Source organism: Chiloscyllium plagiosum, chromosome 1 (genome assembly GCF_004010195.1).
Source record: "Chiloscyllium plagiosum isolate BGI_BamShark_2017 chromosome 1, ASM401019v2, whole genome shotgun sequence".
NCBI classification, from domain to species: domain Eukaryota; kingdom Metazoa; phylum Chordata; class Chondrichthyes; order Orectolobiformes; family Hemiscylliidae; genus Chiloscyllium; species Chiloscyllium plagiosum.
The window spans coordinates 140,967,235-140,984,969 of record NC_057710.1 but is presented as its reverse complement, the minus strand read 5'-3'; the positions used below and the strand labels follow the sequence as shown (position 1 = coordinate 140,984,969).

General features: G+C 37.9%; 1 protein-coding gene across 2 annotated transcripts in view; it reads right to left on the bottom strand.

Annotated features, from left to right (window-relative positions):
* The window catches only part of tll1 (tolloid-like 1), a 327,452-nt gene that overhangs the window by 27,709 nt on the left and 282,008 nt on the right, over positions 1-17,735 (bottom strand). For both annotated transcript variants that reach the window (XM_043698508.1, XM_043698500.1), the window contains exons 17-19: positions 13,053-13,233; positions 5,889-6,014; positions 2,139-2,266 (exon numbers count right to left, since the gene is read on the bottom strand). In XM_043698508.1, coding sequence (XP_043554443.1) covers positions 2,139-2,266; positions 5,889-6,014; positions 13,053-13,233 — 435 coding nt within the window. The remainder of the gene's footprint in view (positions 1-2,138; positions 2,267-5,888; positions 6,015-13,052; positions 13,234-17,735) is intronic.

Sequence of the window (17,735 nt, the reverse complement as noted above, 5' to 3'; positions counted from 1 at the left end):
AGCATAATAGTGGTGAATGTAGCCTTTAGCTCCACATTTTAAGTTTTAAAGGTAGTGAGGCTGTGTGATATTTTATATTCCTGAGCTTTGCTTGATGCAGTTTTTTTGTAAAAAAAAACAGCATCAGCAAATTCCATCTTTTCAGTCAACTAGACTGACAGCCTCTAAAATACAGTTGCTCAAATGACAGATTCTTTGTAATCTCTCTTAAAAGGATAATGAAAGAGTGCTCCTTCCTGAGCACAACTCCACAACCAATCTGACACTAGAATAATTATTTAAATATAAATAATTTTAAAATGGTTATCAATCCAGAATCAAATCAGTTGCAGCAGTTTGTACAGCACAGTCAGAAAGATTCACTGTTTCATTTCTTTTAGAATAGTGATATATAATTTTAGCCAGATTTATTTTAATAACTGAAAGTTGTAAAATACAACATGCTGTTATTACCACATTCTGAAACTCCTCCAGGAAAACCCATCCAACCTAATCCCCACTGGAGTCCAGCCAAATGACCCAGGGTTTGCACTCTGTATTAATAGTTGCCCTTGAAAAGGAGTTCTATTACTTGAGGAAAGCAGTTGATCAGAACCAAAGGATGGAATGGCAAAGAATATTGCATTATCTTGACTAGATTCAGAACATACACCAAGCTCTCAAAATAGCTAGACAGCAAGTAACGTCATTAGGCAAAGTTTCACTCATTGCTGTTATTTCATTTGTCATTTTGCCTCTGTTCTAATAATTGGGGAATGGAACTTTTGTTGCACACAGTATGCATTTAACACCAGAATAGGGTTGTTCCCATTTGCCATTTTAAACTGCCGATGCATTAGCAGTCTTGTGACACTATGGAACAACCTTGACATCTGAACCAGAAGCTCCAGATATAAGACTGGCTCCAGGACCTGATGGCCAACAAACACAAATCCATAATCCAGCCAAACAGGTTGATTATCAATCTGAAAATCTAGTGGCAGGCAAGAGGGATTCTGTGTCAGTCATGGCTGGGTCAGTTGGCTAGATGGCTGTTGTGAAGCAGATTTGTGCTAAAAGCAGGAAACCTGATTCTCGGTCTATCTGGGATGGATTTAGTAGCTGCCATCTCATGTCACTCGTGCTGGATATTGCAATGCTGTGGATCAGACCTGCTATTGGACAGAAAATTACAAGATGACGATACCATAAGGTAAACCTTCTATGTGGATTTTTTTTCAATCCATTGATATGTGAATTCTTTACAAATATTAATTTAAAAATATAACTCCTTTCAAAGTGTGAATAAATATTTTAGTGTTACACACACACAGAATCAACAGATCATTGTACTTCAGTATTTTCACTACTTTCGTAGTACTTCATGGTTGAAATGTCAATTGTTGTTCTCTGCAGCTTTTCATAATGGGGAAGCTAATATTTTACTGAGAAGGAGGAATGCTGGTGCACTGGAGAGTTCTCTTAGATATGGAATCTGCCGATTATTTAACTGCATTCCTGCCATTATAAATGTTCAAACTAGAACACAGATTAATAACAGATGAGAAAGTTCATTTGGTACCAGGAGGCAACAGTCAAAGGACCATGGACAAAAGATTTCTATGCCATAAGGACGAGGGGAGGTTGGGACAAGGAAGTCCCAAAGGCTCCTTATGAATTCTGGTCATGTGGAGCTGAGGGGCTGGGGACATTCTTGTGTGGAATTACATTGGTCTCTTCTGGTAAGTTGACCATTCTTGCAGTGGTTTCCACAGCCAGGGAGAGCCAATGCAGGGTTCCCCTGGTTGTCAATTCAATATTCCATCACTGTGCTTTTGACACCACTGAGCTGTGACTTTTGAATATTAAGTCGGTATCCACCTGCCTTTTCTGGAAACCTTGTTCATGTCATAGTACACCAGCTCAACAATCACAGCGACTGGAGAAGGCACCAGTGTTAACAATTCCAGAGACTAGAGAAGGCTTCAGTTTTAACCCGTCCTCACTGCAGGAGGCGGCTTACATTTCTGGTTATTATATCTTGTGACATACAATTTAAGTATTTATGGTTAGCCCAGCCATGGAGGAGTAACTGTAATTTGTGATAATATTACTTAAAAAGTCTAGTTGGTAATTAGCTTTTATAATCAAAAACTTACTATCATTACTCTGTGGCCTGGAGTTGCTGAGATCTCCCACGTACATTCTTTGCGACTAGGATACTTATCTGGCCAGTTGGGACTGGTGATGGTACCAGTGGCACTGTAGATCTTGTGTTCACATTCAGCTGAGATAGAAAATAACATTATAGCTAAGGTCATGTTATATAATTGCATTACCAGCCTTTATTCAAGCCATCCCAAAAGAATCAAATATAAATACTGAGGTAGGTAATTATGAACATCTATAGAAAGTATTCAGACATCATGAGAGTAAACATTTATTAAGGAGCTCTAGATTGTTGTAAGCTTAATACATTGCACTACATTTAATATTTGTCTATGTTCTGTTCCAGCAGTCTGTCTGGCATAAAATAACTTAAAATATACTGAATTTTAAATCCCATAGGTCCATTTGCTTGACAGTATAGTGTTTGGTTCAATTAATGTTAGTGTGCAAGTTCTTAATGTGTTTATATCCCTGTTAGTTTAATAGAGATGCTAATGTTATCATCAAAACACTGAGCAAAGAAATTTGTTCACTGATGTTGGAAGAATTCAATTTCAAAGCATTAAATTATCCCCAGTTTATTGGTTTGTGTTACAGGCGATCAATGATTTTACTGAGGATACAATACTCAAAAAAGGGACTAATTCCAAATAGACCTAGGTGAACCTACTCAAGAAAAAGTGGTAAATTCAAATAGGCCTCAGTGAACATCAATGTAATCTTATATTGGTGATCTTAGGGTATATTTTATTTCCTTCATGTGTTTGGATTGGGTTTAACAATAAACCCATGCAGTAAGTAAGTATGTCTATAGATCACTTGAGCCAACTCTGCCTTCTCTAACTTCTGAGTTGGCCTTTCTGGTTACTATTCGAGACAAGCAGCCAGAAGGCTCAGTCTTTATCAATTAAAAAGGCGCTCATCCTGTGTGCCCAGAATGCACTTGGTAGCCCCACAGAACCATACGTCGGGGCGGGTTGGAAGCATGTCATGGTGCCACATTTCACCAGATGCTGCGATACTGTGCTGCCTAGTAAACATAGCTATTGAAATATCAGCTGTTAGGAATATCCATCCCTAAGCTCAGCTGTACATGGTGGGATATCTAAGCTGGTTATAATGGAGGGAACAATTAGACTCTCCTCTTCTTTGTTTGGGAAACATGATTCCTCCACTGTAGGAAAAGAAAATCTACCCTAAAACTGAAACAAAATCTGTTCTGATGAAAAGTCATCAGCCTGAAATATTAACCGTTTCTGTTCATTGGTGCTTGAATGACTTGGTATATCCACCATTTTTGTTTCATTTATGAAAAAAAATTCGCTTTGAAGGAAGATAATATTGCTACTTTTATAAGGCGACACTCCTGACATGCAGCCTCATCCATTCCATCCTCAATGCCTATTGTATCCCACATTTAAATTGCCATAATTAAAAGCAATGGGCTGAATTAAAGTGTTTGCTGTTTAGAGTACTGTGCAGTGTCTATTTGAATCTCATCTGTGGTCAGATATTGCTATCTAGGTCATCAATTGAGAATAAAGAGCATTGTACATGACTCTTCTTTAGAGATTCACGTTTTCAGCTCTCTGTGTCAAGCAAGAAGCTGGAAAACACTTTGAAAAGGTAACAATTATTTTAAAATTCAATCATGGGATGTGTCCATCATTGGCTGGGCCAGCATTTATTCCAAATTGCCCTTGAAGATGGTGGGAAGCTGCCTTCTTGACCTGGTGCAATCCATTTGATGTAGGTAGCTGCACAATGCTGTTAGGAAGGAAGCACCAGAATGGTGACTTGTCAACAATGATGGAACAGTGATGGAGTTCAAATTCAGGATGGTGCATGGCTTGGAGGGGAACTTGCAGGTCTGATGATGTCATACATCTACTGCACTTATACTTCTAGTAATATTGTTTTGATACACAAGGAAGTTCCTTGAATACAGTTAGATAATCTAATGCCTTTAATGGCCAGAACTCAAAATTACAGCTCAGGGGTCTCTTCTAATAAAAACAAATATACGATTAATTATTTTTCCAACATAAAGCATTAAAAGCTAATCCAGGCCATTTTATGGGGACCAGGATTATGCTTAGAACTGGTCCTGTTCATTGAGGTGAAGGTATGCAACAAACAAATTTGCTGCTGTCATTTCACTTCACAGATTTTAGCATCATGCTAAGCAGACCTTATTACACTGATTAATGATTTTCATACATTTATGATCCTTGATTCTGATATCTTTCATCTAAACAATTGGAAGCAACCCCTCAGCCTTTGCTTTTCCAGGATAAAAAAAAATTGCATTGTGGCATTGGAAGAAACATAATGTTGCTGCTTATGTGATGAAACCAAATACGGCTTATTTTTTTTCAGTTTTGCACTCCCAGCTGGGAGCCCCACCCACAGGGAATGTGTATTGGAAATTCAGCTGTGCACTGCAATTTATTTAACAGCTGTTATAATCCTTCTTGTTTCAGATGTGACAAAGCTGTGAATTAACCATTACCCAACACATTTCAAAGAACCTTGTCAAGACTTCTTCAATGTAAGTTTCAAACTACAGTTTTGTGTTTTCAAATGCTATGTTTAATCATTAGAAATGGTTGGGTAGAATTTCAATTTTGCAATGAAGCTGCTCGATTTCACATTTTATTACATCAAAGTTTATTATGAGTAGTTGTGGTTGAAATGATGTGTTTAAATGAACGTGAATAGTAACCACTGAGGCCTCATTAAAATTTTCAAATACACACATTTAAATACATTGAGATGTTCCTTATTACTGCCCTGGTGTATGTTAAGAAAGAAATTTAGCACGTAAATTTAAACCAATATTTTTCATCATTTTTATATTAAGAGGCAAAAAAAAGATTTGTTTCAAAATAATTCATCTTAGGAACTCAAATTCCACAAAGGTACTGAATGACAGAAAATTCCTAATAAAATTATAAAAATCCTGCTAACTCCACAGGCCCATCAGTGAATCGCAGTTGCTGAAGACATTCTTCTAAGTAATTTCAATCGGAACACAAATTGGCTCCTGAAACAAGCAATTAGTAGCTGCATCACAGTTCTGTTTTGTAAACTGTAAAATTGGGCAAATGAGCATAGGATATTTGTAGAGTCACTTGTCAACATCTTTTAAAGTTGTGAAATTTAACTCTACATATTCAAATGTCAACATCACAATGATGAGGTTGAAGTAGAGAAAACCACTTGGTTGTTCTATCATTATACTGAAACAGCTTCTTAATATATACTCTTTCAAAGAAAGTTGTGTTCAACTGCATTCAGGTTTCTAACACCACACCAACATCAAGCATAATTTAGAGGTGCCGGTGTTGGACTGGGGTGTACAAAGTTAAAAATCGCACAACACCAGGTTATAGTCCAACAGGTTTAATTGGAAGCAACACTAAGCTTTCGGAGCGTCGCTCCTTCATCAGGCGCTCTGAAAGCTAGTGCTTCCAATTAAACCTGTTGGACTATAACCTAGTGATGTGCGATTTTTAACTTTGAACATCAAGCATTATATTCAACTACATGACAACATTTTTTTTAGTGCTTATTCAAGTGATTCTGCAAACAGTTGGTCAGTATCCTCAACGTGATATGCATTATTCTATGATGCAAGGAACTGTCAAGCACATAGAAAAGACTGCCCTACATATCATTAGTTTCTTTTTGGGTTAAGTACATTTTTTTTGCCCAAAAAGAATCAAAACAACACATACCTTCTTTGCAGTCATGTTTGTTTTCATGTAGTACAAATCCATTTCGACACTGACACACATAACTGCCGACTGTATTGATGCACTCATGCTGACAGCCACCGTTGTCTTTGGAACACTCATCCTTATCTATGAAGAGGTCAAAGAGAGAGATCATGCAATATATACTTGTGCGATGCTAGCCTTAAGCATTTAGGTAAGAATGAATGTACGACACTATGTTTGCCCTGAAGAGGGTAAACTAAAGCACAGGGCTTGCTGCCCATGGCACATCTTTTGCTTTAGCTATATCCATTCATTACAAAGCTTGCACTTTCACCTACAATTGTTAATCCATCAAGCAAGCATGGAAAGCAGCTTTTGGATATGACAATAGCTCCAAGCTGTTTATAGTTTCCTTAGTAAAGGAAAGCTCAGCTCTGCTTGTTGAAACCATCTGTATTTTTTTTGAAATGCTGGACAATGCACTAGACTCAAATGAATCTGTACATTTCAGAAAGACACACAACAAGCCAACAATGCTTAAGAAATAACAAGAAAGAACATTTTGTCCATTTCAAAAAGAACTACCAATTGAGGTAACATTTTAGCGAGTGACTTTGCTTGCTTAAACAAATTCCCTTTAAAGTATAGATCTGTGTTAGAGGTGAAGCAAAGATTAGCACAGAAGATCTAACCCCTGGAGTCTGTATACAACAGCTACAAAACTCACTGCAGGGGAGAAAAGCCAAAATTGTATTAGCAGCCATTCCAGTGAGTGGCAGTCAATTCTCATCATTCTATGTGAGCTGTCATATCAGGTAAGAGATGGGTCATCCATTCAGTCAAAACTGGCAGACTGTTTCTGACACTTGCAGATCTATGCTGTAATATAAAGTGAGAGGTGCAGCTGACTCCAAACTACTAAAACAAATGACAGCATTTGAGCAAAGAAAAATAAAATTCTCAGGATCTTAAATTTGCTCAACAATCAAACATATACATATAAGGAAAGAAAATGAGTGCATCAAACTTTATGATCATTAATATATTGACAATTTCATCTTATAACATTAATAATAAATTATTCATAGAGGAATGCATAAAGAAAATTTATGAAAAATGACTCAATTTTTCAAAAACACAAAATGAAATGAATTTGGCACAAAAAATATAATATGAAACAAAAATACACTAAATCAGCAATCTTGCTTATTGCTATCTGACAAGTGCAATATGAAAACAGCTAAACATATTGCACACCGAAGTGGGAACAAAATATGCATACATTCAGTGTAGGAGGATTAAATTGATTATCAGGAGGGGAATAAATACACTCTGCTGTTGAAAAGAAATCAGTCTTCCAGTTTTGAATGGATGTGTCAGTCCCAACATACAGTAAGATCCAGCTGAAAACTATGTTAGATGCCAACCAGAGGACATGTGGTCATACCTCTGAGACTCTCAGAGGTCACCAGTCTGTCAATAATACGTACTCGACTGGAAGGGGAAACCTGCATCAAGTTCTTGCAAGATTCAAAAACAAAAATTCTCTCTTTGCATGGTGCTTCATTGTCTGTGAAAGAAAATGTACCAAGATGGCACCACAGATGAATGTATACCGATTGTTCTAAGTTTATTATTTCATCTGAAACCAGGATTCAATAATTCATTTTTTTTTCCTTCTAAAACCTCTGACTAAATGAGCAATAGCAATATTTGTTTTACATCTGTGAATTAAGATTACTTGGGAATATGTTATTAAATGTTAATTTTACAAAGTAGACGACATTATCATGATTTGACAAATAGAACATTACATCTATACATTATACACATAAATTTCTAACATTTTATTGAACAGCAGAAAAATTACCATAGCCACGGAATTATTGGTGATGATATCAGGAGACAAACATGTAAAACATATAATATTCTCCAGCTTGTTATTTTTGAGCAGACTTTAACCATTTTTTGAAAATGGGTTAATTACTTGGTAATACAGCACACAAAAGTGCAAGGATGTCAAGAGCTTATCTAATGGGAAATCACAGATAAAAGAGAGTTTCATTGCTTGAACCACCTAGAAGAGCACAGGAAGAACAGTATGCACCTTAACAATTTAAAGCCTGTACTGACATTCAGTAAGATCATGAAGATACATGATCCAACACTATATATCTGCCTCTGTTTAATATTCTTTAATAGACCGAGTTAGCAAAAAATCTATTCATCTTAGTTTTAAACTTAATAATGGATGACATCAGTTGCTATTTGTGGAAGACAATTCCAAACCTCTACCATTCTTTTTTAATCAAATCATTCCCTCAACCTTTAAAATTCCGGAGAGTACAACCTTCTGTAATCTTTCCTCATAATTTAACCGTGAATCCAAGAATCATCTGGTATATCTGTGCTGCACTTCCATCAAGGCAGAAATATTCCTCAATATATCTTTTAATACTTAGTATAACATACATCATAGGATATGATGTTCTAAATTTTAATTTTGACTGGCATTTGTAAGGATATAATGAGAATCTTTTGTTGATCTAAGTGCATTGAAGGATTCCATACAACAACTGGTTTTAGTTAGCGAGTGTCTTCCATTTGAACTGCAGCTTATTATTTTTTTTTAAATCAATTTGAAAAGTCATCTGCTTTGTTTGACAAAAAAAGTTTTGAAACATATTGCAGCACTGTTTTTCTTGCAATAGCAATCTTTAACAACTTTAAATCAGAAAATGTTCTCTTGGTGATACTAGCGGATTAATGCTAAACACACTGGTATCAATTTCCTCCCCCTGCCATGATATAGAGATGCCAGAGACTGGGGTGTACAAAGTTAAAAATCACACAGCACCAGGTTATAGTCCAACAGGTTTATTTGGAAGCACTAGCTTTTGGAGCGCTGCTCCTTCATCAGGTGGTTGTGTCAGATGAAGGAGCAGCGCTCCGAAAGCTAGTGCTTCCAAATGAACCTGTTATACTATAACCTGGTGTTGGGTGATTTTTAACTCTCCCTGCCATTCCACCACCAGCAGACACTCTGTGATCAGATTCAAGAAAGGGAATGCTGGTCAGTTTTCGCTCCGCTAGCCCATTAGACAGTAAATCCATTTGTATAGTTCCTATCAGCACCTCATTGTAATCAGGTAACCAGTACATGACCCGATCCATCAGAGCCTCATGAATGAGGTACTTGGCCCTGATACCTCACAGAAAATTGAGACAGCTCCATTATGTAGTTAAATTTCCAACGAACTGACCAACTATCCTGAAACTTGATATTGGCACCATGCAATGGATCTTCCCCCATGATGCACCACCCAATAATTTGAGCTATCTTAGTGAACTCCTCAGTGTCCTTTAGAATGGCACAGACCAGTTCACCTGGGCTGCTGCTACACACACACTTTACATCTTGTTCGCCACTCGAATATTCCTTAGTGTAACATTTTACCCTCTGGTGGTGGAAATCCCCTCTACATAAGGGTCCACCCTTTCTCCATTAGGGATCTGGAGTGGAGAGTTGCATGCAGCAGTCCCCAGTAATCCCTGGTTAAGTAAGTAGCTCTGGTGCTAGGCCACATGTAGCTTCTGAGGCCTGGATGAAACAGTACTCCATATTTATGTTGAACGTTTTCATTTGCAGTCCCTCTTCAGTGTTTTTTTTGACAGGGCTTCTCCTCAATATTTGGTTGCACTCCAGCCTTATGATCCTGTTCCACAGGCACCTTGTGCAAGGAGGTCAGAGGGTCTCTTCATGGGTCTGTTCCTGGCCTGACCAAAGTGGCCATAATCAGGTTCCAGGAATCAGGCTGTGGAGGGGTGCATTGTACTTAACTCTCTGCCCCTCTTCTGCAATTACAACCATGCTTGCGGAGAGGGAGCATGCAGGTTCTCAACAGCACAATAAAGGCCTTTAGAGACCAATGGGTACCATATGGGCTGGGGTGCATCATCACACATTTAATGTTACTTTGAATTAATAAGTTTCTGTTAATCATTAATTTGCATTTTCATTACAGTGCTCGATCAGGGGCTGCTTAGCCATTCATCTTAATTTATGTTTAAAAGAACAGAACTTGTGATCTTCCCACATTATACAGCCCAGTGAGTGGTGCATCTGTTAAGTCTATTGAGGGCAAGTTTGTTTTCATTATCAGTCTCAATTCAGTGCACCTTTCATTATGTTTTTTCTACGCCATACATGATAATTTGTGACAACACGAAACACCATTAAACCACCTCATTTGTAGTAAAGTGAACTTGTTTCTTGTTCGATAATTGATTGCAGACCATCTACTTCACCTATTCACACATGCTGACTAGAGAAGTGAAAGCAAAACTGACCTGGAAAGTGATTAGGTGATTGTTGGATACCTAAGACAGTGGCTTAATTAGAGTTTACATTTAGCTATTGACATGTGAGGTGATGGGCAAACTGCAACACGGCCGTGAGTGTTGTGTTGTGCAATTTAATAAGTTGGACTATTTGAAAGGAATTTGTGCCATTAGCATAAAAGGAGAAAATCCACGTGGTTGGCCAGGAGCCAAATGTCTATCATAAGCAGAGTAAGAAGGAAATTAACATATTAAAGTGATAATCTAGGGCTTCGTCAATTGCTTTCTCTCCTCAAGTCACTTAATGTCTGAATTCTGATAAAATTATGTCAAACACTAATATATTTAAGTTTTCTAATGATACAAAGTTAAGTAGGAACACAAGCTGTGAGGTGGACACAAAGGAGCTACAAAGAGAGTTTTGGCAGGTGAAGCAAGTGGCTAACAAGATGCAGATAATAAGTGTAACCTTATTAACTTTGGCTGTTAAACTTAAAAAGCAGAATAATTTCCAAAAAAGTTTGAAACTTGTACAAGTTGATGTTCAGAGGGCTTTAGATGTATTTGTACAAGGGGTACAAAATCACCATAAAGGTACAAAGTTAAAAATCACACAACACCAGGTTGTGGTCTAACAAGTTTAATTGGATGCACACTAGCTTTCGGAGCGACGCTCCTTCATCAGGTGATTGTGGAGGGCTCGATCGTAACACAGAATTTATAGCAAAAATTTGTACTTGAAGCATGATGCCACTTTATGGACAAATTGTCATGATTGGAAACAAGCTGCTCCTAGTCAATAATATAAACGTTCCTGCTCTTTAAAGAGAGCTTCAGAGTGCCTTTGAAGCATTTCATTCATTCTCCTTCAAACACTGACCATCTGAGAGTTGAGAGAATAGGACTGGAGAGAGCAGATGCCTTTTAGCCATCTGACAACATCTAGACCAATGTAATTGGTTCAACAGCTGTTTTGTTTGAACGCTTGTGAAGCCGGTTTCAAGAAGGACACTAGCATTTTGTTTGATAGTTCTCCCATTGAATCGGGGGGGGGGGGGGGGTGGCAAAGGCATTACTGATGGAATTTCTCTAGCTCTCTTATGTGTTGCTGACACGCAATCAAGGTCTTACTGCAGTACAGAGGAGTGATGGTAACAACTGCTCTGTACACTAGATGTCAGATTTTCATCAGAACAGACAGCGCTACTGAAAAAGCCAGACACCAGGAATCTCAAGTTCTGGTCCCAAACCTGATATTCCTAATTTCTGCAGGAAAAGGTTTAGGGGCTGAACATAATTCGCAAATGCGTGGTACCTGAAGGCAATTGGCCTTTTAGACAATCAGTTACCTCCAAATGAATTAGCTTTTGGAGTTCCTGGATTGTGGAATCTAGAATATGGAGGTTAGACCAGGTAACTGCAGTTCTGTTCTCAGCGCATTGTTTTTAGTGAGATAAGGTGCCCCCTGCTTTGGATCTGATCCTTGGATACATTTGGTGATAATGGAGATTTTTATTAGGAGGCATGGAGAAGTCAGGGATTCAAAACTAGTTTGGCTTGAGGAACTGGATTTTGACTGAGAATGACCAGCCAGATCAAAAAGAGTCAGCAAAGCAGTAAATTAAAGTAGTTTTGCTGTTGAAACAAAACTGCAGAATCTGTATTGTTAAGAATGCAAATCCAAATTTGAGGTGAGCAGATCGAGTGTGCAATACATTAATAAAAGATGAAGCAAAAACCATGCAAGAAATCACAAATAAAAGTCAGAGAGCTACAAGCAGAACAAACTTAAAATCCAGAATAGCCTCAAAGATTCTCCATGTCCACCATTACAGCTTTGTTGAAAATCTGGCAGAAAGCAGCTCCAAGGAAATATTTGTTTAAAGAGAAGCGGCGGGGGGGGGGGGGGGGAGGAGGAACCGAAAGCAGATTCAAGATATTTACAAAATGAAAATGAGTTAGATTCATATTTAGGTATTTTGTTTTGATAAAAGATAATTTATTAGGAAATAAAGCTCAAAAGAGATTGTTTATGAATTTGTATTCCTGGAATGGGAATTCATTAATGGCCCCCCCACCATCCTCTTGATTTCTCCATGATGTTTCACAGCAGGTTTTTTTTTGTAAGCATACCTCATAGACCCCAGAAATACAACTGAGTCTTAATGGGACACAAACCAGAAATAATACATTGTAGTAATTCATACATTTTAAATACCCAATTTAAGTATATCATACAGAAGCAAAAAGAGCACTTGAAATAATTATCCTTATTATGAGAAGGTTTCATTGTGCAATGTATTATTGGTGTGGGAGAGGGAGAGAAACCTGTTCCCAGGTTTCTGCTAACATTGCTTAAAAAAATGCGTACAATGACAGAAAAAGACCTTCCTTTTGTTGGTTGTTTCTTCCAGATCTTCACGGTGAGCTGTGGTAGATTATCTACCACTGTTTCAAGAAAAGTACACTGAAGCAGCAAAGTGCTGAGTTACTATTTTGTCTGTTTAAAACACAAATCAATGTTTTGGAACTTCTCTATAATCTATTAGAAAATATTTTCATCTAAAGCTACGGTAATGAGGCTACAAGTTAGTGCATTATTCTTCTATGAACATCAACATACAATTAATTGGGATGGTGGAATTCCTCTCATCACTCTTCTCAATTTACGACTTTATACGCTCAAACACAATTAGAGTGCCATAAACCACTGTAACCAAATTTCAGGTTTGAGATTATGAGTTAATCATTAGCCTGGCAGCTTGCATTATCACTTGAACATCTTGATTGCAAATGTGCGACTCAACAATATTTTGCCGAGACACTATCTAATTAACATACCTGAAAAGAAATGGGCCTTGAATCCTTTCTTTGAAACAGTGTTGTCAGATTTGAATTCAACTCTCATATTATTGTATTGAGATGTTATAACTTCAGGCACTTCAGTACCACAAAACTTCCCGTGAAGCTTGGAATCAGATGAAAGGCCACTGCGGATCTCAACAAAATCATATTTGCATATCTGGTAAAAGCCAAACAGATAACTTCAATTACATGAGTCATACATGTGAATATCTCCCAAGTCTGCTTTGCATCATTGCTGCTTTAAATTTGTTCAACATTGCTTTGGCATGTTGATCAAGTGTGGAAAACTAAAGAATACATTTTCGAGATCTTTTGATGTGATTTATCTTGTGCAATTGGTAACTCACGAGCAAGGAGGTAACAGCCACAAGTGGAACATGAATCTTTTCTCACAGAAATTTTTAACATGTTGTACTTCATCAAAAAATTGCATTTAATATTAATCAATCAAGGAACAAGATTATGTTTATCAGATGAAACAGACAAAAAATTGACTTAAATGGATGATGCTAATTACATACATCAGAGAGATAGGCCATCTGGCTCAAGCAGTCCATGTCCATTTGGACACTGATCTGTCAGAAGCATTTCACCTCATTATCATGACTGTAGCACAGGTTCAAGTGTCTGCTTTGTTGGCTGTCTGACTCTTGACATATGCCTCTGTGGTCAGGAAGAGAGGCTGGTAAGGGTGGGGCTAATATCATGTCGTACAACAACTTGCTGTCCCTAAAAAAGTCTGTCCCTCCGAAAGGAATGTTGCACTGTATATTATGGCTGCAAGTAAAGATGTGGAAAATTGAACACTATGGCAAGGAGTGTGTTCCGGTCCAAAGGATGTGATTTGGTGAAAGTGCAAAGTCATGGTTCTCCTAGTTCATGACTTTACAGAAGGCAGGCAGTTTCTCAAGACAATCTACAGAAGACAGTGACAGAAGATAGTCATGGAGGTCAATTCCTGTCATCTGGATGCAAGGATCTGTCAGCAATGCCACAATAAATTCCAATGATCTCAAGTGGGATGACACTTTCGTATAATGTTTCCTTCCCACCACACCACAAACCCCTCAAAATGTTCAATCAACACACTCCCATCAATCTCGCAGCTACAGCAGTTCAAGATGGCAATTCATCACCACCTTCTCAAGAGCAATTTGGGATGGACAACCCATGATAAAATATATTTTAAAAACATTCTGCCTTTCAGGACTCATGGCAAACATCCATCTAACTGTCACACGTTCACCAGTCACACAACCCTTAGAACAACTTCCACAATTTCTACATACCTCTTGTTATTCAACTATAGCTGCCACAGCACCACATGCTCACTGAAAATTTGTCCACTTTCTTGGAGGTCAGGACAACACAATACAAACAGAGAAAAGCTGGTAGAAATACAAGAAAACCTGCATCTCCTGAATCCTCTGGAGGAAACAGGTTTGCACATCATGGGATTGACGCCATTGCAGACAGTATTACAGAGATTAAATTTCCATTCTGTGTCTTTTTCTGATTTTATTCCAGTGCAACAGAGGGCAGTTTAGACTTTATTTTGTTTGTAGGGTGGAAACTGAATACTTGTACCATATATGCTTTATGCTAACCTCAACTACCATACTTAGATTCAAAGAAACCAATAAACTGCAGATACTGGAAATCAAAAACAAAATTTGAAATTGCAGGAAAGAACTAAAAGAAATCTGGCAGCATCTGTGGAGAGAAAGCAGAGCCAGCATTCATCAGCATGGTTCATCAGTTCTGAAGAAGGGTCCAAAATGTTGACTCTGCTTTCTCTCCACAGATGCTATCAGACCTAGTAAGATTTTTAGGCTTTTATGATTTTGTACCACACTTAGATATTACTTCTTTGTATCTCTGGGCTAAGAGTATCTACACAAACATTATTAGACAGTACCAGTCTTCCTAAATAATTATTTTCTGACTTTAAGACTCTGTAGCTCATCCTCATATCTCTCTCCCTTTTCAACATTGCGACACTCAATGTCCATTTATACATTACAAGATATTGAATACAGCTCTCTAGTGTACTGTTTGAGACATGTTTCTTTGTAATTTTTCTTTTCTCTACTGATTTTTTTTGTTGAAACACCGTGCTTTCAGAGTAATATCATTGGTTATATCATCTTTTGCACCCAGATTTTTCTCTTTCTTGATTTAATCACAGCAACTTTATTATCAAATCATAGAATCACTACAGTGTGGAAGCAGGCCATTCAGCCCACTGAGTCCACACCAACCCTCCAAGAAGCATCCCACTCAGACCCAACCTCGATCCTATCTGTGTAACGCTGGTAATCCACCTAGCCTGCAGATCCCTGGACACTGTGGCAAATTTAGAATGGTAAATCCACCTAATATGTACATTTTTGGATTGTGGGAGAAAGCTGGAGCACCCGGAGTAAACCCATGAAGGGGGCGAATGTGCAAACTCCACACAGACAGTTGCGCGGGGGTGGAATTGAATCTAGGTCCCTGATGCTGTGAGGCAGCAGTGCTAACCACTGAGCCACCATGCCACCCAACATCTTTGTTATCATCACCCTCCACTCAACTGCTCCCACACTCCAAAGCTCTCAGGCCTGGAATTCTAGTTAGACATCCTTATCCAGGTCACCTGATGTGCACATGAGGGTGATAGTTCTCAACCATTCCTGAAAATTTTGTACAATTCTGTCAGTTTTCAATGCAGAATGGACAGCTCTTTTCAATAATCATTTTGGTCTCACTTCTTGGCTCAAGTAAGATCAACTTTACTTCTAATTATACATGATCTCATTTGATCGGTTCTCTCTTGACTGTTACTCTGATTTTCTGTCTTTTCTGACATAGCTTCAGTGTGCTTTTGACACGTACCTAAAATTATACTACTTTTGGTGACGGAGTTTCTCCAATTCATAGCCTTTCATGACGGCAAGAAGGTGATGTTTGGCTTGAGAATATATTTTAATAGCGATACGTATGCTTCCGGTTCCCCATTTGGATGGTGTTACTGTAAAGCTGAGTAATGCTAATTGCTGACACGGAGACACTACTTCCTAGTATGCTAGTGTAATGTGATTCTGTAGTTCTAAAACTGCTCCTTCCAGAGTTTGCATTTTTGATCATGTTATGAGTCACCTACAACTTCAAATGGTTGCGGCAATAATACCTCCACTGTAGTTACCAAACTTAATCAAATACTCTGCCCCAGTGACCTGGGCGATGATCTGGAGTTGTTCCTTCTTTTGACTGTGGTATTTTAATTAAGTATGTTTGCTCTTTAAACTTTTCCTGATCTGTTGATTTGACTTCAAATTGATTCTACCCCATGCCACCCACCCTAGAACTTTTCTGCCTTGCTGCCTTAATGTTCAAAGTGTTCTGAGTTGTTCTCTGGTCTTTTGTATGTTAAGCCTTTTCAGCTTCTGCCCTGGCTCTCGAAGTGTTTCCACTTCATTGCTGCACCTCTTGAACTGAGATGCGACTTCAGATTCTGGTCCAAGAATGGTCTCCCTTACTGCCACCATATTTTATTCCATGCTTTATGCAACCCTAACTATTAATATAGTTAGACACATCTCCTTGGTATCTCTGAATTGTGGGTGTTTATGCACATACTGGCTTTACTAGGCTACCCCTCTTCTACATCCTAATTCCTTGTTACACTAGAGTAAGGCTATCTTACTCTCTTCAGCAGTGTAACACACTTCCTTTACATCTATAAATTACAGTTACCGAATACAGCTCTCCACTGTAGGATTTAAGATGTCTCTTTTTACAGGTTGCTTCTCACTAGGGTCTGGTCTCTCCTCCTCACTTCTCTGCTGATTCAGAGCAACATCATCCATTACAGTTTCAAGATTTGCACATCCTACAATAAATACTCACTACAAACATATGATAAAGGAAACATTTTCAACTTATATATACAGATATATTGCATTTCATAGGATCTTATATAATTTAAAATGATCTGAAACAAATAGCCTTGATTTTACCTTTTTTGGCACACCAAGTGGACCGCTCTGACACAAATTAGAACTGACTGGCAGCAATATTACAAAACTGCATTCTTACATCTGCTTTTATTTTAATTTGATTATTTATCTGATGTGCTACAAATGTTACCTGACTTTGTAAGCAATTTACTTGTTTGCATACTTTTTGTGATCAATATATTTTTCTTTACAAATATTGTATCATACAAAATAACATTTGATTTTTGTGAAGCTCAGTCAAATAAAGTCGTAATTTTCTGTAAGTAAAATGTTCTTTCAGTTTAATTTTAATATCTATTATAAATTGTTCCATCTATTAAAGAAAACCAGCTCATTCTGAAGTGTAATGTGCTTTCATGCACACTGGTAAAACTCTTGAAAAGTTTAGAAAGTAGATTTTAATGTTCATACATGGGAGGAAAGATTATAACCACAAAACTTGACTCCTCAGTACCCGGTTTCCAAGAGTGCTGTTCTGATGCACAGGCACACATACTCTGATGCCACGATAACGACGGCTTTTACATACATGCAGAGGGAATCTAACAAGATCCACAAGGATCGGTGCTGGGTCCATGACTTTTCACCATTTCTATAAATGATTTGGATGTGAGCATAAGTTTGCAGATGACACCAAAATTGGAGGTGTAGTGGACAG